The 27,898-nt window shown below is 42.8% G+C and overlaps 1 protein-coding gene across 3 annotated transcripts; it reads left to right on the top strand.

The window, feature by feature from the left end:
* Gosr2 (golgi SNAP receptor complex member 2) lies at nucleotides 1-26,670 on the top strand. 3 transcript variants are annotated; one of them, XR_003580582.3, is made up of 7 exons: nucleotides 1-94; nucleotides 9,388-9,452; nucleotides 10,886-10,994; nucleotides 11,811-11,943; nucleotides 14,636-14,776; nucleotides 18,314-18,527; nucleotides 26,292-26,670. XR_003580582.3 is itself a non-coding variant. In XM_027921769.3 (6 exons), exons 1-6 carry the CDS (start codon nucleotides 66-68, stop codon nucleotides 18,473-18,475), a joined length of 639 nt encoding a protein of 212 aa, XP_027777570.1. In that variant the 5' UTR covers nucleotides 1-65; the 3' UTR covers nucleotides 18,476-20,440. The 3 variants fall into 3 exon arrangements, 1 of the variants encoding a protein (XP_027777570.1); XR_003580581.3 differs by lacking the exon at nucleotides 26,292-26,670 and adding an exon at nucleotides 19,918-20,440; XM_027921769.3 differs by lacking the exon at nucleotides 26,292-26,670 and having other exon boundaries at nucleotides 18,314-20,440.
* The last annotated feature ends 1,228 nt before the right edge of the window (nucleotides 26,671-27,898 follow it).

The following is a 27,898-nucleotide window of genomic DNA, read 5'->3' as shown; positions in this document are numbered from 1 at the left end:
CCGGAAGGGAAGCTTTGAGGACGTGTTCTGAGGAAGCCAGAGGCCGGGCCGGTAGGGCCGGCGACATGGAGCCACTGTACCAACAAACGCACAAGTGAGGGCAGCGTCGGGGAGCGGGCGGAGGCTAGGCCAGGCGAGGCCGGCCCCTGGGGCTGGGGTCTCGGGCGGACACCCGTGTACAGGCCGAGCCCTTCCGCCGGGAAAGCTCGGAAGTTCTCAACCCCTGGCGGGATGCCCGCTCAGCCTGGGGCTCCGGAGACGTTGGGCCGAAGGACCTCTGGGGTCTGCAAGCTGTGACTGCCTGTCGAGTGGACTGGGCGAAGGGGTAGTAGCACTTGCAGGTCGTAGTACTTCCTCCAGCACCTGGCAACTCGGTGCTTCGGGTTGGTAGAGTTTGGGGGAGAACGGAGCAGACGCGGCTCCTCGCCCCTAGGAGTTAACTAAACCGTGGTGAAGGCGAAGAGTCAGGGGAATAATGAAAAGTTATTTTTATTCTGATTTTGATTAAGTTTTTTAATATAAAGAAATTACCATACAGGTAGCATTCACAGTGTTTGTCAGTCATATCTGATTACAGCTTACCTTTAAGAAATATAATTGACTTAGTTTCTCATAGCTAAAATTCCTCGGTGTGTCCTTTAGTCATATTGCCCTGCATTGTTGGAAGTAGTTGAGTATGGTGATGTGGAACCATACCTATCCTATTTAAAAAAAAAAATATGTTTAGTTTTCTTTTGTAAAATATACGTAACAAAATTTCCCATGTTAACTCTTTTTAAGCGTATGATTCTGTGATATTAAGTACAGAATTACACCACCACTATACATTTCCAGAACTTTTTCACCAACCTAAACAGAAACTCAGTACCTACTAAGTAGTAACTCCCTATTCCTCCTATCCAGAGCCTCAAGTAAATTTGATTCTATTTTCTGAAGTGAAATCATACAATTTCTCTCTCTCTCTCTCTCTTTTTTTTTTGGGGGGGGGGCCTGGCTTATTTCTGGTGGCATGTTTTTCAAGGTTCAATATTGTAGCACGTATCAGAATTTCATTCCTTTTTGTGACTGAATAATATTTCATTATATGTTAGGGATGGCATTTTGTTGTCTGTTTATCCATTGATGGACACTCCACCTTTGGCTATTGAGAATGATGTTATTATTAGTGTTAAAGTATCTATTTTCGTCCATTTTCAATTTTTTGAGATGTATACTTATACCTATCCTATTTTAAGAACTTTCAGATATATGCTATCATTTTGATGTAGTGGAAACATTTAAAATCACACTCGCTAGGCCTGGAAATGAAATAAAATTCACTAAGGAGAATTCACAACAAGCTTAAGCATTAGGAATAAGAGGATGATGATTCTCTTACTCTTCATGCTTTGTGTGTGTGCTCGCTCACTCGCTCTCTCTTTCTCTCTTTTAGTGCTGGGAATTAAACTCAGGGGTATTCTTTTTTTAATATATATTTTTATTTGTTATACATGACAGTGCATTTTGACACATCATATATGAATGTAATATGACTTCTCATTTGTCTGGTTGTACATTATGTAGAGTTACACAGTTTATGTAATCATGTATGCACATAGGGTAATAATGTCTGATTCATTCTACTATCTTTCTGACCCCCATGCCCCCTTCCTTCCCCTCACTCTTCTCTGTGTAGTCCAAAATATCTCTATCTTTACCCCCCCATTATGAATTAGCATCTGCATATCAGAGAAAACATCTGGCCTTTGGTTTTTTGAGATTGGCTTATTTCACTTAGCATAATATTCTTCAGTTCCAACCATTTACCAGCAAGTGCCATAATTTCATTCTTCTTTAAGAGAATTCTTATCACTGAGCCATCAATCCTTTTTATTTTTTATTTTGTGACAAGTGCTAAGTTGCCCAGGCTGTCCTCAGCTTCCAAGTAGCTGAGATTACAGGAGTGCACCACTGTGCCTCACTAGCCCTTTATTTTCCAATTTTATGGGTTTCTTGCACTTTACTTTGGCAATGAAATGTTTGATTTGGGTGGAGGAAAATACAGAAACTACTTTGTAATGACAGAATTTGCATTTGCCCTGGGGAACCTTATTCTTAAATAAAAATTGTAGGAAGGAACTTTAAAAAATTACCCTGTGAGTCATTTAGAAAAGGAATAAAACAGCTGGGCTGAGTGGCAGCACATGCCTATGATCCCAGCAACTCTCGGGGCTGAGGCAGGAGGATTGCAGATTCTAGGTCAGGATATAGTTCAGTGGCAAAGTTCCCCTTGGCTGAATCTCCAGCACCAAAAAAAAAAAAAAAAAAAAAAAAAGAATGAAACAAAATTATGTTTGTGTTACTAAGAAAGGGCAGATCTTTTACAGTAGCAAGTTTCAGTGGGCTTTACAGTGCTTTAAAGTTAATAATATGCTAGTTGCTGAATTGACACAATAGTAACAACATTAATTTTTCTGGAACTTTGAACCCCATTTGTGATTTATCTCTTGTCATGTGCATAAATCAGCACTTTATCTTGAAAACTGAACTATCTGAACAATGAATGAATGAAAAAAAGAGATTAAAAAACAATAAATATTGTACACTTAAATAATATTTCATAAAGGCTAACTTTATATAGGGCTAGTGGCCGGGTTTTTGAGATTCCAGTGGTTGTAACAGTGCCCATGTTTGTCCCCTGTGTAGTTCAGATCATCCTCCTGTAGGTCTGAGGCATGAGAAGCTCTGATCAAATAAGTTTTCCAAGTGATTTTTTAAAAAAATCTTTATTTTAGACATTGATGGACCTTTATTTTATTCATTTATTTTAATACAGTGCTGAGAATGGAACCCAGTGCCTCACGCATATGGGCAAGTGCTCTACCACTGAGTCACAACCCCAGCCCCTTCAAAGTGATTTTGATGAGCACCTGGGTTTAAGAATTTTTACATATCTCAAAAGCATTTTTTTTCTTTTCAATTTTGCATTCTCATGATGTAAAGACAGTAGATGGAGTTGTGGAATTAAAAATGACTAGGTGGTTCCCATTACTTTAAGTAAAATAAAATAAAAAACGCATTACGCAAGGCTGTGTATGTTGTATAGCATTTTCATATTGCGTTGGGTTCTATAATCCTTTGGATAATCATTACTATTAGTATCCCTACTTTATAGTTGAGACTGAGACACCTAGAAATTAAATGACTTTGTCCCTGAGCTTGTACATAGTGAAACTAGACCTTTAACCCAGATCCTTTAACTCCCGAACCCTGTTTCCTGCTGGTATTGGTGGGAGGCAGCATGCTTGCAAAGTGGCTCTGTGTGGTGGATCATTTTGTGGAAGACTGGTTTCATTTAAAACCCTTCCTACATCCTTTGTAAACCTTTTTATGTTTTATTTTTTTAAGCAGCAACAGTGCCCCTTGCTTACTTTCTTCTAGGTCTTTGCTTGGTTATTATTATCACCCAAGCCTGTTGTGGACCCCATGCTAAACAGGGCTAAAACTTCTTTTTTCTCATATCTACCCTCTCAGGTCATACTTATGTGTCATCTATTCTTTATCGTGTATTATCTGAATTCCCAGTTTAGTTTAAAACAGATTTTCCACTTATCATATTGTAGTTCCCACCATGCCTGTCGGATTTGTATTATTATTTTGTTGTTGTTGTTTTGCATTTATTTCTTAGCATGGAATGAATCTAGAGATTGGAATCATGTAGGCTGTATCTTCTCTAATTCATTCAAAGCAATTAGAAACTAAATGGGAGAAGTAGTAATTTTTTTGCAAATTTTTAAAGTTTATCCTTTTAGCTTACAAAACCAAAGTTAGTAAAAGTATGTTTTTGAGGTATTATTAACGTCTCTCCTGCTGTCTTATACAATCTAAGACATGAAAGGGATTGGAACAATTTTCCACTCCAACTCTAACTTTGGTCTAAAAGACCTTTGTAAGACAGTCTATGTAATCTATGTTTAAATATGAAGTGACCTACCATATAATCCCGGTGACTCAGGATGCTAAGGCAGGAGAATTGCAAGTTCAAAGCTAGCAACTCATGAGACCTATCTCAAGATAAAAATAAAAGGGGCTGGGGGATGTGGTTCATTGGTTAAGTGCCTCCGGGTTTAATCCCTGGTACAAAAATGTGTGTGTGTGTGTGTGTGTGTGTGTGTGTGTGTGTGTATACACATACATATATATGGAATGATCTATCCCTGCCCTTTTTTTTTTTTTTTTTTTTTGGTACCAGGAATTGAACTCAGGAGGACTTGACCATTGAGTCAAATCCCCAGCCCTATTTTGTATTTTTTATTTAGAGACATAGACAGTGTCTCACTGAGTTGCTTAGCACCTCACTGTTGCTGAGGCTGGCTTTGTACTTGCGATCCTCCTGCCTCAGCCTCCTAAGCCACTGGGGTTACAGGGGTGCGTCACCACGCCCGGCTCTCTTTTCTTTTCTTGAAGAGAGTTCATAAGTGTTCCGTGTTCTTGTTTTTTTTCCTATCAAGCTGAAATCTGTTGTCTTGAAAACATGGGCCTTTTGGTTCTGGGTCTCCCTGAAGAAGCAGCAACAGGGAGCAAGCCCATTTCTCCCCTCTTGTGTCAATATTTGAAGAACACCAGCTACCCCATTTTAGTGAGTTTTTCTTTCTTTTCCCAGAGACTTGGTATCATGAGCTCTTTGGACCATCATTTGACTTCTGAACTCTGGTCATCCTCCTCATTGTCTATTGGGGAAAACCTTTAACAGATGACTCCCAGAATTGAATGCCAGTCTATATTTGTTCACTTAAAAAAAAAAAAATTAAAGGCAGAGTATTTTTTTTTCCTTGACACATTTTCATTATACTGTTTAAACAAAATGAAAATGTTAGTATTTTTTTTTGTCATAGAACATTGTATATGTGAACTTCATAATCATAAGTTGATTTAAAAAAAATGAACAAAAAACTCAAGGCAGGGGCTGGGTTTGTGGCTCAGTGGTAGAGTGCTCGCCTAGCATGCACGAGGCACTGAGTTCTATCCTCAGCACCACATAAAAATGAAATAAAGATATTGTGTCCACCTAAAACTTAACAATAAATATTAAAAACAAACAAACAAACTCTAAGGCAGCCCATGATGAACACTAGAAATCTTCCCTAGTATCCCTTGTTCCCTTGTGTGTCATTGTTTGGCCTGTTGTGAATCCCTCAATCTGTAGTATCATCAAGAAATATTTATCATAAGATATTAGAAACTACCATTTCCTCTTAAAATCAACACAAATTTGCTGTAGCCTTCTCACTGTAGACATATCTGTGGTTTCATTTCCTAATTGCCCATGGACCATTGTGCATGGTCTGTTTAATGTGTGAATGAATGAATGATCCTCATTAACCATTGACTTGACATTTTAAAAAAACTTCTATTTATTCTATTTATGAAATACTTCAAACAAAGATAGAGAATAACAAAACTCATGTCAGGACTCATTAATACCTGTTGTTTTGCTGACAATATATGTCTAGCCTCATTCTTCCTAGGGATTCTACAGGGAAATGTCAATTGTGTTGCCTTTTGTCTTACCCATATGGGTTTGAGTTTTTTCAAGTGTCAGGTTTTTCTTGCAAATTCAATTCTGATGTATATTTTTATAGAATAATTATTGCTTGATTCTAAAATATGTTTTCAAATGCTGTTATTTGTACTTGAGTTTGTCTTAAATCCATTTTCCTTTTTTTAATGGAGTTTAGAAAAAATAAGCCTAATCATTTTGTTTGGGGAAAAAAAAAAAAGGTGCTTTACATTATTGATTTAGAGACAGAAGTTAAATTAAAAGCTCCACACCTGTTCTTGTTCCTCAGCCCTAAAGATAGCCACCCTCTTATCCATTATTTTATTCTTCTTCCTATATTTGTATCCACAAGCAATATATATTACTGTTTGATGTGTTTTTTAGTTTAATTTTAATTTTTTAAAAAAGATACTGATGTATTAGAGTTTAATATTGTCTTTTCTTAAAGACTTATTGTCTGTGTTAATATGCATAGGTCTCTTTTATTTAAACTGCTTGTATAGTTTAATTAAACTGCCGAATTACTAATTTCCTTTTTGATGAACACTTGGATTGTAACTTTTTTTTTTTTTTGCTATAAAAGTCCACAGTCTTTTATCTGAAATCCTTAGGAACAAACCACTTTGGAATTCAAGTGTGTTGCAGCTTTTAGGAAAGAGATGTGGAACATGTATCCTATATCATGTTACATCCCAAACATCAGGGCACCACAGGATACATGAAAAACTGCTGTAAAATTTTACACTTTGTGGAATAAACAAAGACCTTAGATTCATGTCTGATCATTTTTCACCACTGAATTAATTTGCTATAGACTTATAAAAAATTAGGAATTTGAGAACATTTTGAATTTTAGAATTATTCATGGTGGGTTATGGGCCTGGATGAACAGCTGTTGCAAATGCCTCCTCATTGTATGCCAGATCTCTCTGGCATCAGACATATTGCTAGAAGTAGAATGTGAGGTCATAGAGTAGATGTCTACTGATTCTACTAGATGTTGTCAGAAAGCCATGAAAGTGTTCTACCAGTTCATAATCCTACCAGCCATGTATGAGAGTTCTAGTTCCCCACATCCATGTCAGTTGTATGTTCCCACACTTTAAACTACTTGTCAGTCTGAGAGGAGCATTGTTTTTGACATGTTTTCCTGAGTTACTAGTAATGTCTAGCATCTCTTCATAGAGTTATTGGCCATATGGCTTTCCTTTTCTTTCATTTACCCTTTGCTATTAAAAAATTTCTTTGTTTGGCTTTTCCTGTTGATTTGGAGCAATTCTTTATATATTCTGGACATTGATCCTTTGTTATCTACTGCAGCTATCTTCCAGTCTGCCGTCTTTTAATTTTTTGGGGGGGGGGGGGGTACTAAAGAGTGACTGGGATGCCACTGAGCCACATCCCTAGTCCTTTTTATTTTTTTAAATTTTGAAACAGGGTCTCACTAAGTTGTTAGGGTCTCATTAAATTGCTGAAGCTGGCCTTGAACATATTATCATCCTCTTGCCTTAGCCTCCTGAGCCACTGGGATTATAGGTGTGCACCATCATGCCTGGCCTTTAAATTGTTCTTTGTGGTGCTTTCGGTATAAAGAAGTTGTTTCATTTTAATGTCAAAATTTCCAGTCTTCTCCTTTGAGGTGATTTTTGGGTTTTGTCATTAAAAATCCTTCTTTAACCTGAGGCATTTATGTATGCCTGTATTTTCTTCAGAAAGTTTGAAAGCCTTGCTTTTTATATTTAGGTGTTAAGCCACCTTGAGTTTTTGTGTGTGTTTCATAAAGTGTCTTTTTTTCTATATGGATAATAAATTGAGTTTTCAGCATGTATTGTAGTCCATTATTTTTCAACTGATTTATGTCACCAACTTCCCAAATATGTGGGACCATTTCCTCTTAGGGCAAGGTTAGGGTTTGTCTATCTTTGTCCATATGACCCTGCACTGCTACCATATTTTAATTATTATGGCTCTGTAATAAGTCTCTTTGGGTGAGTACCAGGGATTGAACTCAGGGGCACTTGACCACTGAGCCACATCCCCAGCCCTAGTTTGTATTTTATTTAGAGACAGGGTCTCACTGAGTTGCGTAATGCCTTGCCTTTGAACTCATGATCCTCTTGCCTCAGAGCCCCGAGGATTACAGGTGTGCACCATGTCGCCCGGCTATAATAGGTCTTAATAACAGGAGTGATAGGTTGTCCCTCCACATGTCTTCAGAGTCATCTTGGCTGGTTTTTGCTCCCGTCCCAGTTTTTTGTATTTTTATGTTGTTGTTCCTGCTGATAATGCTGAAAACTTTCTGATTTGCTTTATTAAGGCACCCTTGAAAATTTACCTGCCTACATCCAGGCCTTCAGTAAAGTCCTAATTCTGCTGTCTTCTGTTGCCATTCTCTTAGTTACCCTGATCCAGATGTTCCACATGGTGATTCCACGTGGTCAAACTGCATTTCTGTATCAGCCTCCATACCTCCACATCCCCTCATTCCAAAATATCCTGGACTTACCTTACTGAAGCAGCTGTCTGGTTGCAGACTCTAGTAGTGATTTCTAGCTGCAGTCTTGCCTAGGAACACTCTGGAAGTTCTTAGACAGGTGGCCTAGCTTCTGGTGTCCTGAGTTATGTTTAGAAGCCACAAGGAGGCCCCAGAAAAACTGGATGCAAGCTTAAACCAAAGTTGAGCTCCTGGCTGTCATTGGTAAATTTAGGGTAACAGTCAATTGTTCTCACCATGAAGGAAGATTAGTGACCTTTTCCTTCAGGCCTGGGGATGAGGCCATTTTCACTTGGGCTTCAATATGAAGAGACTGTAAGCTCCAGGAGGTGGTTATGGGGGCTAGCATAAGTAATATTTCAGGGACTGATGATGGGGGACTACTAAGAAGTGTTCTGAGGTTGACCTTGGCCAAGTTCTGAAAAGCCTCCAGAGTGCTCTGGTGCCTGGTATCTGGGATCCTGTTGCATTTCCAAATCAGATGGTAGTCTCTCTTCCTATTGCCAGGGAAGGATGTTTACCAAACAGGAGATCCTGTCTTTCAGGCCTTCCTCTGCATGGTTTCCTCATCCTCCTCTCCGACCAACTCTCCTTCAAGTAGGCCACCCTGCTAGTGACCCACACAGCATGGCTTGTGTGCATTTTGGCATATCATTTTCTTAATATCTCCCTTCACTAAATCATGTCTTTCTTTAAAGTGCTGCTCTGAACTCTTTCATTCACAAAAGTTCCCAGCTTACACTTTCTCAGCCTCAGCCCTTCTATTTGCTTTTGCTTTACACCACTGTGCAAATCTCCTCAACTTTCTGTTTGTTTACATTTATGTGTGTTGGTTTTCTTGTAAATCTTCTCAGAGCTTTTTCATGTCTATCTGGCCTGTCATTCCTAATTACAGTGTTTCTCAAGGACAGGGATTCTATCTCTCTTGCCCTTTGACTCTTGTTAGTACACACCAGTGCTCAGCACATTAGGTCATAGAGCAGATAGTGGGATTGGTTGGATCTCTGAGTTTATCACTTGCTGTGTGACCTCGAACAAGTTACATAACCTTTCTGGTTTCAGTCATCTTATTTATAAAATGAGGACAATGATAGTACTTTCTTCACAGGGTTATTGACTTAGCAGTGTGTCTTGGATACAGTATGCACTCACTAAATGCTGCCTATCAGTATTATAAATATTAGTGTTTGGCTATTAGAAACATGTGGCCCAAAGCATCACATACAAATTTTTCAGTTCAGTGGTGCTGTCAGTTTAAATCAGTTACATGTTGGCATCAGAAAAATTGTCTTTCTTCACTGAAGTGCTGTTGATTATTCCTGTCTCACTCATTTCCTCCCTCTTCCTTTGATAGGCAGGTCCACGAGATCCAGTCTCACATGGGACGCCTGGAGACGGCAGACAAGCAGTCTCTGCACTGTGAGTAATTAACTATGGAGACCAGAGTCCTTTCTCTGATGACACGGTGCTAATGGGCTGGGTTTCCTGACTGCGTTCTGCCTCAGGGCTTAATGATTCAGTGTGGAATGAATTTTGTTGTTAGGGTAGACAAAAAAACCCTATGGCAAAGTCACTGATTTCCTTGATTGTGCCCTTTGGAATCCCACAAGTCTTATCCCCCATTACCCCTCCACTCAACCTGACATGGCCCTATGGGAATGGAAGTTCTTTCCCCCCATCTGTCTTAATCTAATTACCTAGTCCTTAGAGGAATGCACTCCTTAAAAATTCAGAGATGTTTAACTGGGATTGGCCATTTCTTCTAAGCTGAGAACTCTGGCTTTTTAGGAGGATTATTCAGAAACGAATAGCAATATTAATTAGTTTAGTTCCCACACCGTTGTTTCCTTTGAGAAACTTGCTGGGTTTTGTTATTTGGCTTTATTCTGTTCCAAGAAAGGGCCCCTTTTCTGGGTCAACATGCAGACACTTCTGCAGAAGCTCCTGTCACCTCACTGCCTGGCTCTTGCCATGCCATGTCTCGGTCTCTGCCACAGCTCGGAGCACCTTTTCTCTTGGCTCTGTGCCCCACAGCATCTTAATTTCAACTGTTCGTGTTTGCTGCATTCGCAAAGACCTAGGAAGGGGCAGTCAGTGCCCCTGCTGACGCTTCTTGGTGGGGCAAGGAGCCTGTACTTTTTTTGTGAGTGTGCATAGTTCGGTTTCTGTCCACTAGACTTTGTTTGCCTTCCCAGCAATCTCATTGTTACATGATTAGAAATGGAAAAGAGATCATTTTGACTGTCTTTATCAAAAGAGATAAGGAAAATAACTCTACTTTTCATATCTTTTTACCTCTGGATTCTTTCCTAGGCCTTTCCTGTTGATATTTGATCTATTTTGGGGGCTTCGGTATAGCTCAGCCCACCCATTCTTACAGAAAGCCTTAAGGGAACTCTTCTCCTTATGTTTCCATACTAATCTTCTCTTTCCTTTGTGCCTTTTTTTAACTTTATTACTGTAAAATTGGCATTCTTTTTACTAGGTATTTTTTTTATATCTGAGACCTATCTCAAAGGAAAAGAGACCTACATAAGAAAACTTAGCTTAAAATATTTATTTGAACAACCTTTTAATGTTTTATTTTCTAAAAGTATATCTCTATAGATCTACCTTTAGCTTTTAAAAAATTGTCATTGTGATGGCATTAACAGGTGTGTGTGTGTGTGTGTTTGAAACAATGCTTTTAGCATATCTTGGATTTTCTTCCATTATTCATTTGTGTATACATTCGTCTCCTTTTGAAATACATTATTAGTTTATTGGATATGGGGAAAATATGTTTGGTTTATCATTCTAATTTAAGTTCACTATCTTTTCCAGCATTTATTCTTTTTTTCTCTTTTGTGCAGTAGTAGAAAATGAAATCCAAGCAAGCATAGACCAGATATTCAGCCATCTAGAACGTTTGGAGATTTTGTCCAGCAAGGAACCCCCTAACAAAAGACAGAATGCCAAACTGTAAGTGCTGACCTCTGACACTGCCCTTATCCCCAGGCTACCAGGGAAGGCCTTCCTTCCAGGGAGGTGGTAGAATATTCTGAAAATACATGAACATGTTGAAAAACTAAGTGCAAAGATAAATTCCCCCAACAGGCACAGTTCTTGAGTATTATCCCTTCATAGTCAAAGCCTGTGAGGTCTCTTGTAAGGTCTCTTGAAATATAGTACCTCCTTGGTGGTGTTTTGGAATTTTGCCTCCAGTTCTGTTTTCTGATGAGACCTCTAACCACTTGAAGCCTGATATTGTCAGGGAGTTTGGCTCTGCTCTTTGATTCCCACTGGATTCTTGTTTGAAATGAAATCATGCTCTTACTTCAATCAGCCTTGTTTATAATGAAATACTGATCTAACGTTTGATACTCCACCATGAAATTAAAATGAAACCACCCTCAACGCCTTCACCCAGCCCCTGCTTGCTCCTAAAACTTTTATGAAACTTCATTGATGCTTTGCCTCAAAGATGCCCTTGGGCTTCTTCCAGGAGAGCGATATAATCCATAGAAGGTCAGGAAGGGGTCATCAAACCTGCTTCCTGTCACCTGTTCCCTATCATGCATCCAGAATCAGAAACCAGCAGGTGAATCTTGTGTGTGAGCACCCACTTTAACTTCAAGCCTCTTCTTTACTTTCAACATCATTGATTCACATCACATTTCAGGGGGTGGTGTAGGGAAAAGTAAGGAAATGTCCTCTGTCCTGAATACAAGGCCTGGCTGCCTCAAATTGTGCTGCACTGGGTTCCTAGAATTTAATCTCTCTCTTCATTGATTCCAGTCGAGTTGACCAGTTAAAGTATGATGTCCAGCACCTGCAGACTGCTCTCAGAAACTTCCAGCACCGACGCTATGCCAGGGAGCAGCAGGAGAGACAGCGAGAGGAGCTTCTGTCTCGTACCTTCACCACTAATGTAAGCCAGGCTCCGAGGGGGTCGGCAGGTGCTCAACAGATTGTTGGGGCTGAGCTCAGGTCGCTGAGCTTTATCTTTGTAGGAGGACATCTAAAACAGACTGACATGGAGGAGACCAACTGGAAATGACAGGGGACTTTGTGTATTGCCACTGATACTAAATCTAGACTGGAATTTCTTTTTTTTCAATCAGAAACCTGAAGAGGAAGCAGTTAAATTGAGGGATGGGCAGAGGTGAAAATTACCTGGTTCAGCTGTCCAGTGCACAGAGGTGAAAGTTCACATGGTCGAAATGTTTTTGTCATCAGATAGAGACAGATGATTAGAACTAAGGCCACTGGTAGAAAAGGCAGCATTTCAAAGCTGCCTCCAGGCAGTTGTTGTTATGCTGTGTATGTGTGTGGTTCCAGTGTCAGATGCATTAAAATGTTTTTGCCTGTAGTCGGAACAGCAATTTAGAGGAATTTGTTAACAGATGTTTAGTGTTGGATGGACTGCTTGGCTCGAGTCTGAAAATGGCCTGATGGTTTGCATATTTCATTTCTTAGACACTGTTGTCCCTGTCCTTTAGTCTTGATAGGATCAGTCCCTGCACATGTTTGCAGAACATAACTGGCCTTTTCTGTGACCTGCATAACATGTTTCACCAAATGAGGTGGGTCTGGGGTTTTTATATTTTGTTCCTTATTAGAGGGGTTTATTTTCTAGAGAGGTGTCAGCTTCCTAAGCCTGTTACTGGAATCCACATCATTTCCTGCTTTGCAGATGTTAAACTCTTACTGCTCCATCCATGCATTGCAGGAAATTTCCTTCAGTGCGTCAGAATGTGCCTCCACAAGTGTTATTTCTCCAGGATAAGCAGTCAGGTCAGAATGACCAACAGTTCAAAAATGTAATGCTCTATAAAGACACATTAAATGTTGTTGTGTGGGCTTTTGATAGTTATGGTATTGCATCAGGCATGTTTTAGGCTAGGGATATCTCTCAGGATTATTTTGTTACTTACCAGCCTGATGTGACTGTGCATACAGTAGGCCCTTAGTAAACATTGACTTGCCAAAGGAAACTTCTTCTTGGTCACATTGCCATCTGGAGCTATAATACGTGTGCCTGGGAGATAATGACCTATCAGTGATACTTTTCTGGTAGGAAGGTAAGAAAGATTTGCACATAAAAGGCATTCAATAAATTCTTATCAAGTAAATGAAGAGAAGTCTGTCATTGATTTTTTTTTTTTTTTTTTGGTGGGGGGCAGTACTGGGGATTGAACCCAAGTACACTTTACCACTGAACTATGTCCGCAGCCCTTTGTTTCTTTCTTATTTATTTATTTGTTTATTTTGAGATAGTCTCAGTAAGTTGCTGAGGCTGGCCTCAGACTTGCAATCCTCCTGCCTCAGCGTCTTGACCTGCTGGGATTATAGGTATGTGCCACTGCACCCAGCTTATTGATATTTTTTTCCAAACACTGGAGTCCTTTGACCCAGAGCATTAGCTCTGTGTAGAACACTAAGGTGCTGAGAGCTAACTGTGAGAAAACTAATAAAATGATTCCTTCAGCTGTGCCACTCCTGGAGGAGTTATTGAAAATTTGCATGTGAGAGATAGTTCTGAACTTGTGGAGCAGAGAAAAGAAGGCTTAATCTCTTTACCATCAGGAACTGAGGTGTAGATGGTCAAAACAGCATTGCTTGGCAGGAGTTTGGGCAAGTCAGAAGTTGGGAAGGAGAAGAGAACATTGTCACATGGTGATGACTTGCTTCTGTACACAGTCCACTTTTAGGGTGAAATGAGAGCCATGAGGATTGATCATGGTCTCTCTTCTGTGTGTGTGGTTGAGAGAGAGCAGGCCTTGCATTTAGTACCAGGATTCCTGTCGTACTGGCTTCTTACCAGCTGTATGATCTTGGACGAGTTATTCTTCTTTCTGCAGTTTGTTTCTTCATCTGTGAAATGAGGATAATAATGCACAGAATGAGGATAGAGTGAGTTTACAGTAATGAGTCTGTATAGTAAGAAAGCTTTTGATCAGTACAGGTTGAGCATCCTTAATCTGAAAATCCAAAATCTGAAATGCTGCAAAACCTAAAGAAGCATTTTGGATTAGGACCACTCACCTGGTACAATACTCAACCTGTATTCTTTTTTTTTTCCCCCTTTCTCCATTTTTTAGCATTTTTCTTGCCTACTTTGGAGTGTATTCCCATCCTGAACACCATTAGCCTTCAATAAAAAGCATAGGCTCTTTGATTCTTAGTCTCAATCTAATTGGAGGGGGGATAAGCTATAGATAAAATAGCTGAAGAACAAAAGCAAACATTTAATGCTGCATTAAGGGGAAGCCAAGTCAGGGACTTTTGGAACACCTTTCTTAGTAGTCAGAGAAAGCTTTTACAAGAAATGTAATGAGATCTTGAAGGAATAGGTTTTCCTAAGAAATGATACAGAGACAGAAATCAGCAATAATTGGGTAACAGAAGAGTGACAGTTCTGAGGAAACAAGCTTGTTCTTTGTAAACGGAGGCCTCCGACACTTTGCTTTTTCTTCCCCATTGGGTTCTCTGATTCTTGCATCATTCCCTCTGGCTGTTCTGGCTTGGCCTTGGCTGCAAGGCAGAACACTCAGAAGCAGTGGGACCCCTGGAGCTGACTAGCAAGCATAGTTAATCAAGTGCCTGCGTTTCTTTCACAGGACTCTGCCACCACCATACCAATGGACGAATCACTGCAGTTTAACTCCTCCCTCCACAACATTCACCACGGCATGGATGACCTCATTGGAGGCGGGCACAGTATTCTGGAGGGACTGAGGGCCCAGAGACTGACCTTGAAGGTGGGGTCCCTCCTGGAGAACAGGGAGAAGGCCTTTTGTTTTGGCCTCATCCAACAGTTTGAAACTGTTTACATTTTGATTATGTGTCCCCAAATTGTGATATTGTAACAGCACGGAGTTTTCGATTTGAAAACACTTGAGTTTTCGATTCTTCCTGTTGGAGTTGGATTTCTATAAGCACCAGAGTAACCAAATTCCTGAGCCATAAAGTGGCCTCTCTTGGTATCCAGGTCTTTCCCCATCTATTGAACCTACATGGAATTGACTGCTACAACAGGGGGACAAGTAATAGGCTGAGAAGATCTGATATAGAATCTGCTCTGTTCAGATGAAGACGAAGCTGCACCCTAGCTGGCTTTCCCTTAGGATCTCAACTATGCACTGTCTTACTGCAGTCCTGAATTCCCATGGGTGGGTCTTTGGGTTGCCTAAAACTGCAGTAGATAGTTTCACAGTAAATCACTTCTAAGCTTCTAGAGCACATAGTGAGGATTCTCAGTGACTCTTCATTCTCATTAGCTGTAGGGATTCCTAGAAGCCCTGTCCTGTTGGCATTAAGATTCTGACCCCCTGGGAGTGGTTTACAGGAACATGACACAGACTCTGTGTCATGCCCTTTTCCTGTGTCAGCCCTGATGGCTGATGGGGTGTGGGCTTTGCCTGTTATCAGGGTGTGGCCCCTGTAATGAAGAACTCCCATCCACTGAGCTGTGAGAAACTGTCGCTCAAAAGTGTGAGCTTTATCTTAGTTTTTGTTGGACCCCATGGAGCCTGTCTGCTCTGCAGGACTCTACATGTCTGAACAGCCCCCTCCATCCTTACCAGGGAGAGGGTCAGGTGAGCCAGAGACATTACTCCCCACCCCCCCTTGCTGACAGTTGCAGCAATTTCAGTACTAATTTAACCAGGTACTTGTTGGTGAGCCTACTCTTTCTATAAAGAACTGCTGCTCTCTTTTCCATACCTCAGCTGAAGAGTAGAGCCCTTTTAGGACAAGACTCCATGTCACACTAATGGAAGAGCCAGTGGGGGGTAGAGCTTTATTATTAAAGCAAAGGTTAGCTTCCTTGAAGTCTTGTGGCACTGAGGAGCCCACCCACCTTCTGCCACCTGCAGTGATGAAGTGCTGGGGAGCCTGTCTAGGCGTTGGGGGTTGCACCTCAAAGTTTCTAGCTCACTTTGCTCTGCACACCTAGTCTGTAGCTGTCTTTTGCCTCTTGATTCCTTCCACCTGCCTCTGTCGGGGACTTTTCTGCCTAAATCATTTGAAAGTAATGCTGGAAAGAACATGAAGGAACTGGGCTGAAGCACCCTAATGATTAAGGCCAGTTCATGTTTGAAAATACTTATTTTTTTTGAAAGGTACAGTTACTTTTAGGTGATTTTAGAAATTTGATTCTTGAACCTCACATTGATTAGCCTGTACTTCAGCACTCAGCAGGCTCTTCAGCAAGAAGCTCGTTTTCACTGTCACCTTTCATGTCTTCTCTAGTAGCAAACAAGTTTAACCTGAGTCTGTGCACATTCTCCATCTGTATTTTTTTGTTTTTTAAATATTTTGCAGTGCTGGGGATGGAATCCTGGGCCTTAAACACTAGGCAGGTGCTCTGCCCTGAGCCTCACCCCAGCCCTGGAGATCTCTTCACAAGGCTGGTTAATCCTTGTGTGGGCAGAATGTCGGCTCTGAATTTCTGTCAATGATGCCTCCTGTTCCTCTTTCTTCCTTGGCCTTTTCTCTTAGTCTCTTATGAATGTGTGTTCATTTAAGAAAGATGGCGCAAGCCTGTAATTCCAGCAGCTCAAGAGGCTGAGGCAGGAGGATCACAAGTTCAAAGCCAGCCTCAGCAACTTAGTGAGGCCCTAAGCAACTTAGCAAGATCCTGTCTCAGTATAAAAAAGGGTTGGTGATGTGGCTCAGTGATTGAGCACCCCGGGGTTTAATCCCTGGTACTAAAAAAAAAAAGTGGGAGCCACAATGGCACATATCTGTAATCTCATCTGCTAGTACTGGAGTCTGAGACAGGAGAATTTTTAGTTCAAGGCCAGCCTCTGCAACTTAGACCTTCCTTGTCTTGAAAAATAAAAAGGACTAGGGATGTAGCACAGTGGTAGAGCACTCCTAGGTTTGATCCCTAGTACCAGGAAGGGAAAAAAGAAAGAATGGATGTGGGTAAGTCGTATCCATCCGTCCGAGTATAATGAGTGACTTGTGATTATAAGTAACTTGGGGTCTGCCTCTGCATTCATTTATACTTGTTATACCTAGGAGAAATATTTTTAAAAATATATTTAAAAAACAAATTCATAAATGTTCTTAAAAATTAGAAAGCAGAAAGAAAGGTAGGCTGGATGGTTTGGGCTGTTGATTTAGGAATAAAATATCCTTTTGTTTTGGTGGCAACATTTATATAAGGGGCTTTTGGTCTTTGTGTTGGTGTCTGCTGCATTTCCATCTTTTCCCACTTCATACCCCTCATAAATGTGGACTTTGACCCACACATTATACTCAGTAGAATCCCTGAAGATTCTGCTCTACACAGTGGGCAGATTAGTATCAAGGATTATTGGAGGTAGGGAGCCAAGGGAGAGTTTTTCAATGTGGTCTCTAAAATATATATTGAATTTTAAATTTAAAAAATACTTATATTTAAATTTGAAAATACTTATATTTTTTGAAAGGTATAATAGTTATTGAAGTGTAGTTTATATTGTGAGGCATACAGAGCTTATTTGTATAGTTCAGTACATTTTGACAAAAGCATCATGCTCGTACTCCTATCAAGTTACAGACTGTTTTTATCACCCCTGAAAGATCCCTTTGCCCCTCCTAGTCAAACTATCCCAGGCAACCACCATTCTGATTTATTTCACCTGTAATTAGTTTTGCCTGTTACTGAATTCATATAACCATTCATACTACTATTTTATGTGTGCTACCCTCCTCTGATATTTTTGAGGTTGGTTCATGTAGTTACATGTTTGGTTATGGGTGGCAACTAGATACCTTTTATTGCTGAACAGTATTCCACTGTGCAGATAAAATGTGATATTTGTATCCATCCTGTGGGTGATGGGTACTTGAATTGTTTCCGGTTTTTAGATATCTTCCTGTGATATGTATGATATATGTGTGTGTGTGTGTGTGTGTGTATGCGTGTGTGTGTTAGGGAGAGATACACATAAATGACAATTTGTTATGTAGTCAGTTGTCTCATCACCATTTCTGATATAGACGTTTCTTTCCCTTTATGTTGCTTTGGTACCTGGATTAAAAATCATTTGACCTGGGAAACCCCTATAGGGCCGGCTTCCCCCTGTGCGAGTTCAGTTTTTATTCATACTTAATGAATTCTACTCCTTTCACTCTGGTAAAAACAAAACCAATTGACTATAGGAGAGTGAGTCTATTTTGGTGGATTTTTTTTATAGAGCATGACCAAGAAAACCCATTGGTAAAGCCCCAGCACGTGATAACCATCACCCACCATTGGCACAGTGAGTCAGTCTTTGTTTTCTTTCTCTTCTTGTCTGCTGCAGGGGACTCAGAAAAAGATCCTTGATATTGCCAACATGCTGGGCTTATCTAACACGGTGATGCGACTCATTGAGAAGAGGGCTTTCCAGGACAAGTACTTCATGATCGGCGGGATGCTGCTCACCTGTGTAGTCATGTTCCTCATGGTGCAGTACCTGACTTGAGCCGGCCACACCCAGTGGCTGGACATTGTTCCCACTGCGAGACTGTGTGAATGTGAGTGTGTGCACGTAAGAGAGAGAAGGGCCTAGAGGCCACCTTTTGAAATGTATGCCTGACTTAACTGTGAAGACCACTTAGGAGTAATTGTGATCAAACTGCTCTTTTTTCTGAGACATCTTGGTGAGCTAGTGCCACCAAGATGCGTGGTATGTAGAAAGTGAAAGAAGTTCTGATTCTCTCACCCTCACTCTCACTGGGGGAGGGAAGGGATGGCTTTGTCCACATGACTGTGTGCACCTGGAGAAGGCTTCTGCAGTGAGCCTCATGCACAGGACTGTTCACACTGTTCACACCTTGTCATCAGCAGCCTTTGAGGCTCCTGATGAATAGGCTGGAGCATGAGCAGAAAGGAGAGGGAAGAGGCCTTTTCCTGCACCTGTTGCAGTGGATCAGTTTACACACTCTTGCTCCTGCCACCCTCCCCCAGCAACTGACATGTAGATGACTAACTGCTAACACTCATCATCCTTTCCTGGAAGCAGCAACCTAGGAGAAGCAGAGACATTAAAGGTATTGCTGATAAGGGTAAGCTTTTCCACACTATGGTTGCTGGGCGTTTGTCCTTCCTGAAGGAAGGCCAGTGTTCCTGGGAATGTTCAGTCTGGAGACTGAAGACCCGAGTCACCAATTTTTTTTCAAGTATTAGAATGGTTAGCTCTCTTAAAACTCAGAGACTGCAGCTGGGCACCTCTGCCCAGGCTTTGATGGGCTTTTGCGTCTTAAGAAGGTGGCAATTAGCAAAGGTTAGTTATTTGTCAGTTACAGTCTCGTCTCTAGTTCTAACATCTCTTAATTCTTTGGCTCTCTTCTCTTCCTTGAAATACATTAGCACCTGCCTCGCCAGGGTAGGTCACCCTGGAGATGTCTCTGATTATATGTTCTTGTGAGACTTTCCAGGAACCAGAAACTTTCCCTTCTTCCCAGCCCTGGATTAAGGCTGTAACAATACCTGGAGTATTGTGGAATTCATTATAAAGCCAGTCTGTCTTGAAGTCTATCTAATGTGATAAATTTCTGAAAGTACCAGAAAGACCTGGTGAGTGTAGTTGTTCATCTGTCAGAGAACAACTGTCCTACCAACCCTAGGCTTAGCCTCATGGCGAGGCAACATAACACTCAGAATTCCCCGGAACTAGAAACCTGGTCAGTATTAACTCCACCCTTGATCATTCTACTTACACTTTGTCTTTGTTCCTTGTAGCTTAAACTGTCTTGTGCCTCTTTTCCCTCCTACTGTGTATGGTCTCTTCCCTCCCTTACTCACCTGTTTCAGTAGCAATACTGGTCTCTTCAGGCATATGTATTTGTAGCGTAACTCCTCCTTTGGTGAATTTTCTTAATTGTCACAGATTTTTAACATGAATTTTCTGGGTACTAATTTCAGATTTCTGATCAGAAGAGACATCCATTACCCCTCCCTACCCCTCTGGGCTAAACAGGGACCCTAGATTTCCAGGAAGGAGGAATCTGTGACCCCTTCTGAAAAGGATTAACAGCCCTGCAGAGCAAAAACAGTGACCTGAAGCAGGGACAGTGGGGCTGCAGCATCTTCAACCTGCCTTTGGGAGGCATTTTGAAATCTTCACCATGCTCAGCACAGAGCTCTTGAGGGTCCATAAAATGGATTATTAGGCTGCAGAGACCTGTCTTGTCTCCTGGGCACCTGAGGATTCTGCCAGACAGTACACTTTGGAGGAAGGTGTGCAAGTCGCAACTGAGCCATTTGGACTTGAACTCTGGGAGACAGACACCTCCAACCCCCGGCCCTGTTGGCTGGTAGGGCATCTTTTTGTAGTGAATACCAGTTTCCTCACCTGCCTTTATAGTGATTCCTGGCTTTGATAAACCTTCATGCCTCACCTTTGCAGCAGGTTCTCCCTACTTGGGAATAAAAGTTGTGGAGGTGGTGTGTGAGTCTTTACTGCCTGGGGCTGGGAATGGTGTTCTGTGTCTGGTGATTCCAGGGCACTGAGAGGGCTATTGTCACAGAACTACCATCCTTCCCATTTCGTGTCCAGTGCCCTACTGGGCAAGAAGTGCGTGGCCTGAGTGCAGGAAAGGGTCCCAGTCTAGGGGACCCTAGACTCCTCCCCAGTTTAGGGGAGGAGCGCCCTCTAGTGGGGTCAGGGTAAATTCTTAGGTGGAGCTAGCTAGAAACTCCAAAAGGTGGCCTTAGCCACCTGGTGCAGCAGTTATGCTGCCTGCTGGGGTTTGCAGCAGGTGAGTTGCCAGGAGGAACTTTGAATACCCTTATTACATGGATGTTTATTCCAGGTCTGGTCACTTTAAGAAAAGCCAGATTCAAGATCAAATTAATACAATAGTCCTGGTTTTATAGAAAATTTCATGCTGGGTTTTTCACTAAAGCCACTTTCCCTGTTGAATGTAAGTGGATTTGATTTGCAAGTTTGAATTTCCACTCTGTTTTTGAAACATCAGCTGAATAAAGTTGAGATTTATTTTATTTAGAAAATCATACTTTGTAAAATAATTTGACATTGTTATCACTAATAACCTTTTTTATGGTTCCAGGACAGTTTCTTAAACACTGTTCCATGGCCTAGGACTGGGCTGGCTGGCTCAGAAGCAGTTGGGGAACTTTTTTTTTTTAAGTACAGATTCCTGGGGCCTATTCCAGACCTGAATTAGAACATTTTTTAAGTCTCTGAGGTCATTCTTACATGTGTATTTTGGAACCACTGTCTCGCAGGAGGCTTTTGTCTTAATCAAAGGTGATAGCATTTGAAAGTGTAAACTCAGAGTACATGTGTGAAGGAGCGGTGGGGTGGAGCTCGGTGGTAGTACACCTGACTAGCATGAGTGAGGCCCTGGGTTTGATTCCCAGCACCGAAGAATACATGTGTGAAGAGCAAGACCCATCAAATCCAAGAATAAAGTTATTTATAGCCTCCTTTATTCCAGAAGAGAGTTGAAACAGGAAATAACTCAGGCTGGGGATGTAGCTTAGTGAAGTAATCCTCAGAACTGCTGGGGCAAATGTTGAACAAGAATACGGAAAAAACCAGTGAAAAAAAATGAGGATCACAAGTCAAATCAGTGGAATGTCAGTACGGAGAAAACTTCAAATGCAAGTTGAAAATCCTTCAGATGCACTGGGGAATCCCTCTTGGGACTCTGAGCCTTGGCAGAACAGCACAATCCTTTACTGACTGGTGGGATGGGGGTGTCACCTGTTCTCAGGGAAAACCTGGAGCCTTACTGCTACTGGCTTCCACTGAATTCCCCATAGTCCCTACTGGAAGTCAGGCACAGTTTTTTCCCCTGCCTCCCCATTAATTTTCACAAACTCTAAGATACGTCCTGCTACCCTACCCCTATGTGCAAGCAAGAGGGCTGAATTTTAGTGACTCCTTGTCTGGCTGTCCCACATCTCCCAAGATCTGCATCAGCTTGCCTACCACACTTCTTGGAGACGATCAGCTGGGGTGTAGGAATCAACCACAAGTGTGTGGGATCTGAGGTGACCTGCTGACACTACGTGCAGGTCAAGCATTTGTTGCAGACCATTTAGACTTCACATAGCAAATTCTTTGTTCTAGAACATTTTCCCAGTGGAAGGGGAAAGCAATTTGGGGGAACTTCTGAAGTGGGGGGTGAAAGTTGTACCTGCACTTTGCCACCAGAGGGTGGCATAGCCCTTCTAATGGCTGGTCTGTCGGAGTCCTCGGGTACTTTTGACACTGACAGATTTGGATCCAACTTTTTTTGCTGAGCAGTGGCTTTGGGCTACTCTTGGAGCTCTCAAGAGTACAGCCAAAAATGGCCTCCAAAACCCCAGCGAGGTTTCATTTCCAAAACTCCCTTTTCAGTCCTTCCTTGGTTTGTGGACACTGCAAATGTGGGAAACGTTTCTCAAGGTGTGGTGGTCATTCCTCCCTGCCTTTCTGTGTCCTTTCATTTTGTGTGGTGCATGGGAAAAGAAGGAAATGGACCTCTGCAACACTTCCTCCCCACCCCATCCCTGTGTTCCTCTACCATCTGGCTGTACATTGGGTTCCCCTCAGGAGCTTTTAGAAATAGCCATGTGAGGGCATTTTACCTTGACCCCTTCTGATTAACTGGCCCAGAGTGGAGCCTGGGCATTGTGTGCTGCCCAAGTGATTGTAATGTGTAGGCATGACCTAGAGCAGAAAAGAACTTCAACCTAAGAGCAGGCCATCCCTGTGAGTTTCCCTCTGTCTACACTGGTGTGGTAGCCTTTTGTCATTGTGACCAAAATACTGACAGGAAAAACTTGGAGGAGGAAAGATTAATTTTGGCTCATGGTTTCAGGGGATTCAGTCCGTGGTCTGCCAGCTCCATTGTTTTCAGCCTGAGGTGAGGCAGAACATCATGGCAGAGGGCATGGTGGAGGAAAGCTACTCCGTTTCCGGTACCCAGGAAGCAGAAGATAAGCTTTTCCAGGGCACGGATCCTACTTCCTAGTGGGATATCCAGCTATCAATGGGATAATTCACTGAGGAGGTCAGAGCCCTCAAGATCCAGTTATTGTGTGAAGGCCCCACCTCTGAACCTTGCTTCGGGGGGCACTAAGGTTTCAACACATGAGCTTTGTGTGTGTGGTGTGTGTGGGGGGGGGTGGGGTCAGATCCAAAAGATAATGATGGGGAATCACTGTCCAAGGCTAGCTGGAAGGGAGAATGGAGACCTAATTCTCTCAGCTGGTTTGGGGAGAAGCCAAATCCATCTTGGCCAATGGGTGCCCCTCATTTTCTAAGGCTGCTCTGTCTAAAGCAAAGCACTACAGTGTGACAGGCCAGCCCTTCCCTGCCCTCCAGGGAACCTCCCAACCTTCCCCACCATATCCTGCCTTGCTCCATGCTCCCCGATTGATTGCTTGATCTTGGAACATGTCATGCTTTTCTGCATAGCTGCATCTTTGCACAAGATGTTTCCTTTGTCACATGTCAAGGACACTCCACAACCCCATGTCACCTCCACGAAATCCCTCCCCCAACCTCTAGCCTTGCCGTCTCCTGGAGAATGATAGTTGTTTCTCCCGCAGGGACCCTTGTGTATCCCCTACTTTGTGCACATAGTAGGTGGTCAGGAACATGGGGTAAATGGCCTTTGGGAGGGTGCTTGAGTCCAGCCTTTGTGGGTAACAGAAATGGATGCGAAGGTCCAGTGAAGTTGTTGTAATCAGACTCAGAGGAAGCCAGATAATTCAATGCCCCTCGTGTTCAAAGACTCAACAACAGCAATGGCTAAAGTAAAAGGGGGAGACCCCAGGAGGGAAAGTCAACCAGGATTGGAGAGAGGCAGGAGAGAGACCATCTTGTCTGAGATCTAAAGTGGAAAGGCCTGAATCCTGGGAACCCCTCAGTCTGGAGTAAACAGGATGGCTGGATCATGCTAGGTAATTGTCATAACTAATAAGTCATGATTAATGCAGGGTGCCCAGAGGGAGGGGACTGGCCTCAAAAGCTAACTCCTAACTCAGTCATTCCTTTGGTGTGATCTCACAGCCCCTCCTTACAGGCACCTGTGACATGAGGCTCCTCCTGGAGAGCTGGTGGAGGCTGAGCAGGCCCAAGTGGGCAGTCCTCCAACCTTGAAAGAGGGCCATAGCACTGGCAGGGTGTTTGCCTTTGTGTGTTCAGTGCTTCTGTGCCCTGCTCCCAGAGCTCTGCATGCCCAGCACTGTGTGAGCTGCTCCCTGCAAACCTGCCCTCTGCAGTCTGCAGTGAGCACAGAGTGAGGCAGCACTGCAAGCCCCAAACCCAGAAGACAGAGCCTGACTCTGAGTCCCAGCCCTACCAGCTGCAGCCACGTGGCACACATCCCTCTCAGTCTCAGCTTCCTCCTCTTAGAATGGAGCAACCTGTCCCACATCCCTTTCCAGGTGGGCCTGGCTCAAATGACCTAGTGTTTGCAGCAGACTCCAGAGGTCTGAAGAGGTGATTCTCAGCTATGGCTGCTTCCTGGCATTACCTAGAGTTAAAAAAAATTGACTTGTGGTCTCACCCCAAGAGACGCTGGGCTACTTGGTCTAGGACCTGGGCTTCAATACTTTTTTTTTTTTTTAACTTTCCAAGGAATCTCTTGCTCTAAATGCCTTCTAGGTGTGAGGGACTATTTTTCCTGTCCAGCTTGAGAGTTGAGCCCTGTTCATATGAAACAAAGTAATGTGCTCCATCTCCACAGTTGAGGGACAATGGCTCAGAGCAACTGTCATGGTAAGGACATTGACTAGGAAGGGCTTTTCCAGTGACAGGCGCTGGCTGTGTTCAAAGGAAAGGAAGAGTGGGAGAAGCTGAGAAGAAGGGGTGAGGTGGAGAAGAAGCTCTTGTCAGCCTTTAGCTGCTGAAGGCGGTGAGAGAGGGCTTATGCCATCTGCCCATCATCTCCATGGCTCGCAGCTTCCTGGAACTAGCTCAGAACCCATGGAAGAAATCATTGCTGCTCAGAGGCCCAAGAAACCTGAAATGGAGCTAAATTTTTGGAGTGTGATAACTCGTCAGAGTTATAGGCCTGAGTTATGCAGAAGGAAAGAAATTTCTTTCCTTGTTCTCTTTTCTGAACAGGGCAATGGGTGCCACTTGGACAAAGCCCACCCACTGGCTCTGCTTATCTCCTGGCACCTTTCTGCACCCTCTGCTAAGAATTTCCTTTGCCCAGGCTATGTTCAGGGACTCAGGCAAGGGGTCAGGGAAGGGAGACTTCTGTGGGAGGGCAGAGTAATCACCACTCACCAGGGACCTCTGCAGATTATTGTGAATATCAAGATAAAATGCTGGAAATGAAGCCCTGGTTGCTCCCAGGTGCTGTCCAAATTCCTGTTGCTATATGCATGGAGTGAGTGTCAATTCAGTGTCCATGGTGATTCCTTTCAGGAAACCATTTCTTTTTTCCCCGCTTGTGGCAGAAGGCAGCCTCTTTTACCTCAGCCTGGGGATCCTGGGAGGTCCTTCACGGGCAGCCCCAGGAGCTGAATTCCAGAATGGGAGATGAATTCCAGAATGGGAGCTGTAGCCATCTCCTTGGATGAAAAGATACTTTGGAATAAATATGTTAAGTTCACCCATTTGGAGGGAACTGCACTTGATTAATGATGGGGGAGGCCTGGAATATTCACTTAAGGAAAAAGTTTAAGCCTGGTTCACAGCTTTTTTTTTTTTTTTAATTGTAAATGGACACAATACCTTTATTTTATCCATTTATTTTTATGTGGTTCTGAGGATCGAACTCTGCTTCATACGTGCTAGGCAAGCGCTATACCATTGAGCTACAACCCCAATTACAAGCAATTGGGGCAGCAATTAGGTGCCAGGCAAGTGGGATAGATACTGGAGGTTTTTGTTCAGAGGGAAGAAACTCATCCAGGGCGGCAAGAGTGAGCAAGGAGGCTTCCTGGAGGGGAGGCTGGTGCAGGCTAGAGGGCAGAATGGACCCATGTTCCTGGGGAGTTTGGGGAGGGGAGCTGGATTGAGAAGAGGAGTGGGAGCTCAGTTCTTGATAGGCTGGGTTTGGGATGAACTGTGCAGAGTAGGGAATATTAGAGGGGAGTTGTAGAAGTGGGAGAAGGAAGGCTGGGAAGCCCTGGGGTGAATGCAGTGGAGGAATCCTTAGGTACCATCCTAGAACCAGAAGGGAAGAATCCTGACTCATGCCCTGCATTCCTTGGCCCCAGAAGAGCAGCCTCTTCTTTAGTGTAAACTTGCAAGGAAGAGGATGAACTGGGGTTCTACCAGTCTCCCCCAGGAGCACCCATTGACCCAGACTCTCCCCTTCCAGACTGGTGAAGTCCCGCTGGTCAGAGGCATGAGGGGGCAGCAGCTAGCACTGCCGGGTAAGCTGAGAACTCCCCACAGTTCACTTTCATGATGTTGACATGCTGGTGAGACCTAGTGGAGAAGCTGTCAATCTGGTGTGAAGTGTGGACAAGCTCTGCTCTCCTGGGAAGACCTGACTACCAAGGACCTTGGACATCATCTTTTGCAATACAGCATAGTGAGATGGGAGTGGTGGGATGGTGTTTGAAATGGGGAGGGCTGATAATGGCTTAGAATCCTGGTGTTACCACTTGTTAGCAGCTCAACCTTGGGCTTCATCACCCAAACCTCAGTGTCCTGCCTATATAATGGGGGATAATAATAACTACTTCATAATGCTGGTTCACGTGTCTGTATTTGAGTCAATGGGAGTGATTTTTGTAAGAGGGAAGAAGAGCTTAAATGATCTTAGTGTGACAATCAGCTCTGCCCCTTCTGTTCATGGAAACTTGAGCAAGTTACATCATATCTTACCTTCTGGGGATCCACAATGACCAGGTCACAAGGTGGCTATGGTCCAGCACAGCTTGGGACATGAAAGGTATGGTAACTGAAGTTTGATGGTTGTTGTTAATTAGCATTGCATAAGACCTGGGTCTGATCCTTCTTATTCAGCTGGTGTGATTTTTAGTCAAGGATCTGATATCCCCAAAGATACTTTGGACTCAAAGAAAGTATTGCAAGTGTCTGCCAGTTAGGCTTTATTTGTTAAGAGCTTTAAGAATGTTGTTGACATGATATTGACTTGCATTGCAAGCTCACTTTACTACTTACTAGTATTCACCCGCTCTCTTTTTCTCTCAGCCTCAGTGTCCTTGTGTATGAAATGGGGATGCTCATAATGGCCTACTTGGCTGAACTGTTGTGAAAGCAAAAACAATCAAATGTATAAACCAATGAGGATGCTCTGGACTGCAAGTATCAGAAATCCCAATTCCAACACTTTGGCATTAAGAATTTGTGGAACTGGGGCAGCTTGTAGGGTTGCTTGATTCAAGACTCAGTGATGTTATTAAAGGCAGGCCTGGGGCCCACCTAGCTTCCCTGCAAGCAGTGGAATTATGGAGAGAAAACATGAGAAAGATGACAATGGTGATTTAGGGGCTGGACTGGAATTGTCATCTCACAAATTTCATTTGTCCTTTCATTTTAGGAATGCCATTGAGCATGCCCTAGGTAACAGTCAAAGGGTTGGGCCTTGAGGTAAAATATGATTCAACAAGACCCCATCCACATTAGTGACCTATTGTTGTGTGACAAATCACCCTCTCACACTGACACTTCAAACAACAATAGAGGAGCAGGATTTGGGCTATGATAATGCATCTCTGCTCTTTGACTTCTGGGTCCTCAGCTAGAAGATTCTGAGGCTGTTGGAGGAGAATCATCTTAAGGTCATGTCCAGTACTTGATATCTCTGAGCCCTGGAATACCTGCACATGCATGGCTTCTCCACGTGGCCAGGGCTTCCTCACAGCACAGCGATTGTATCCCAAGGGAAGAACGGATGGGATTTGTATCCTTTTTTTTTTAAATGATCAAGCCTTAGAAGTTACAGGGTGCATTCTG

The sequence above is a fragment of the Marmota flaviventris genome, chromosome 17 (genome assembly GCF_047511675.1).
Source record: "Marmota flaviventris isolate mMarFla1 chromosome 17, mMarFla1.hap1, whole genome shotgun sequence".
NCBI lineage: Eukaryota > Metazoa > Chordata > Mammalia > Rodentia > Sciuridae > Marmota > Marmota flaviventris.
The sequence above is the reverse complement of the archived record's forward strand: the minus strand, read 5'-3'. Positions and strand labels throughout refer to the sequence as shown.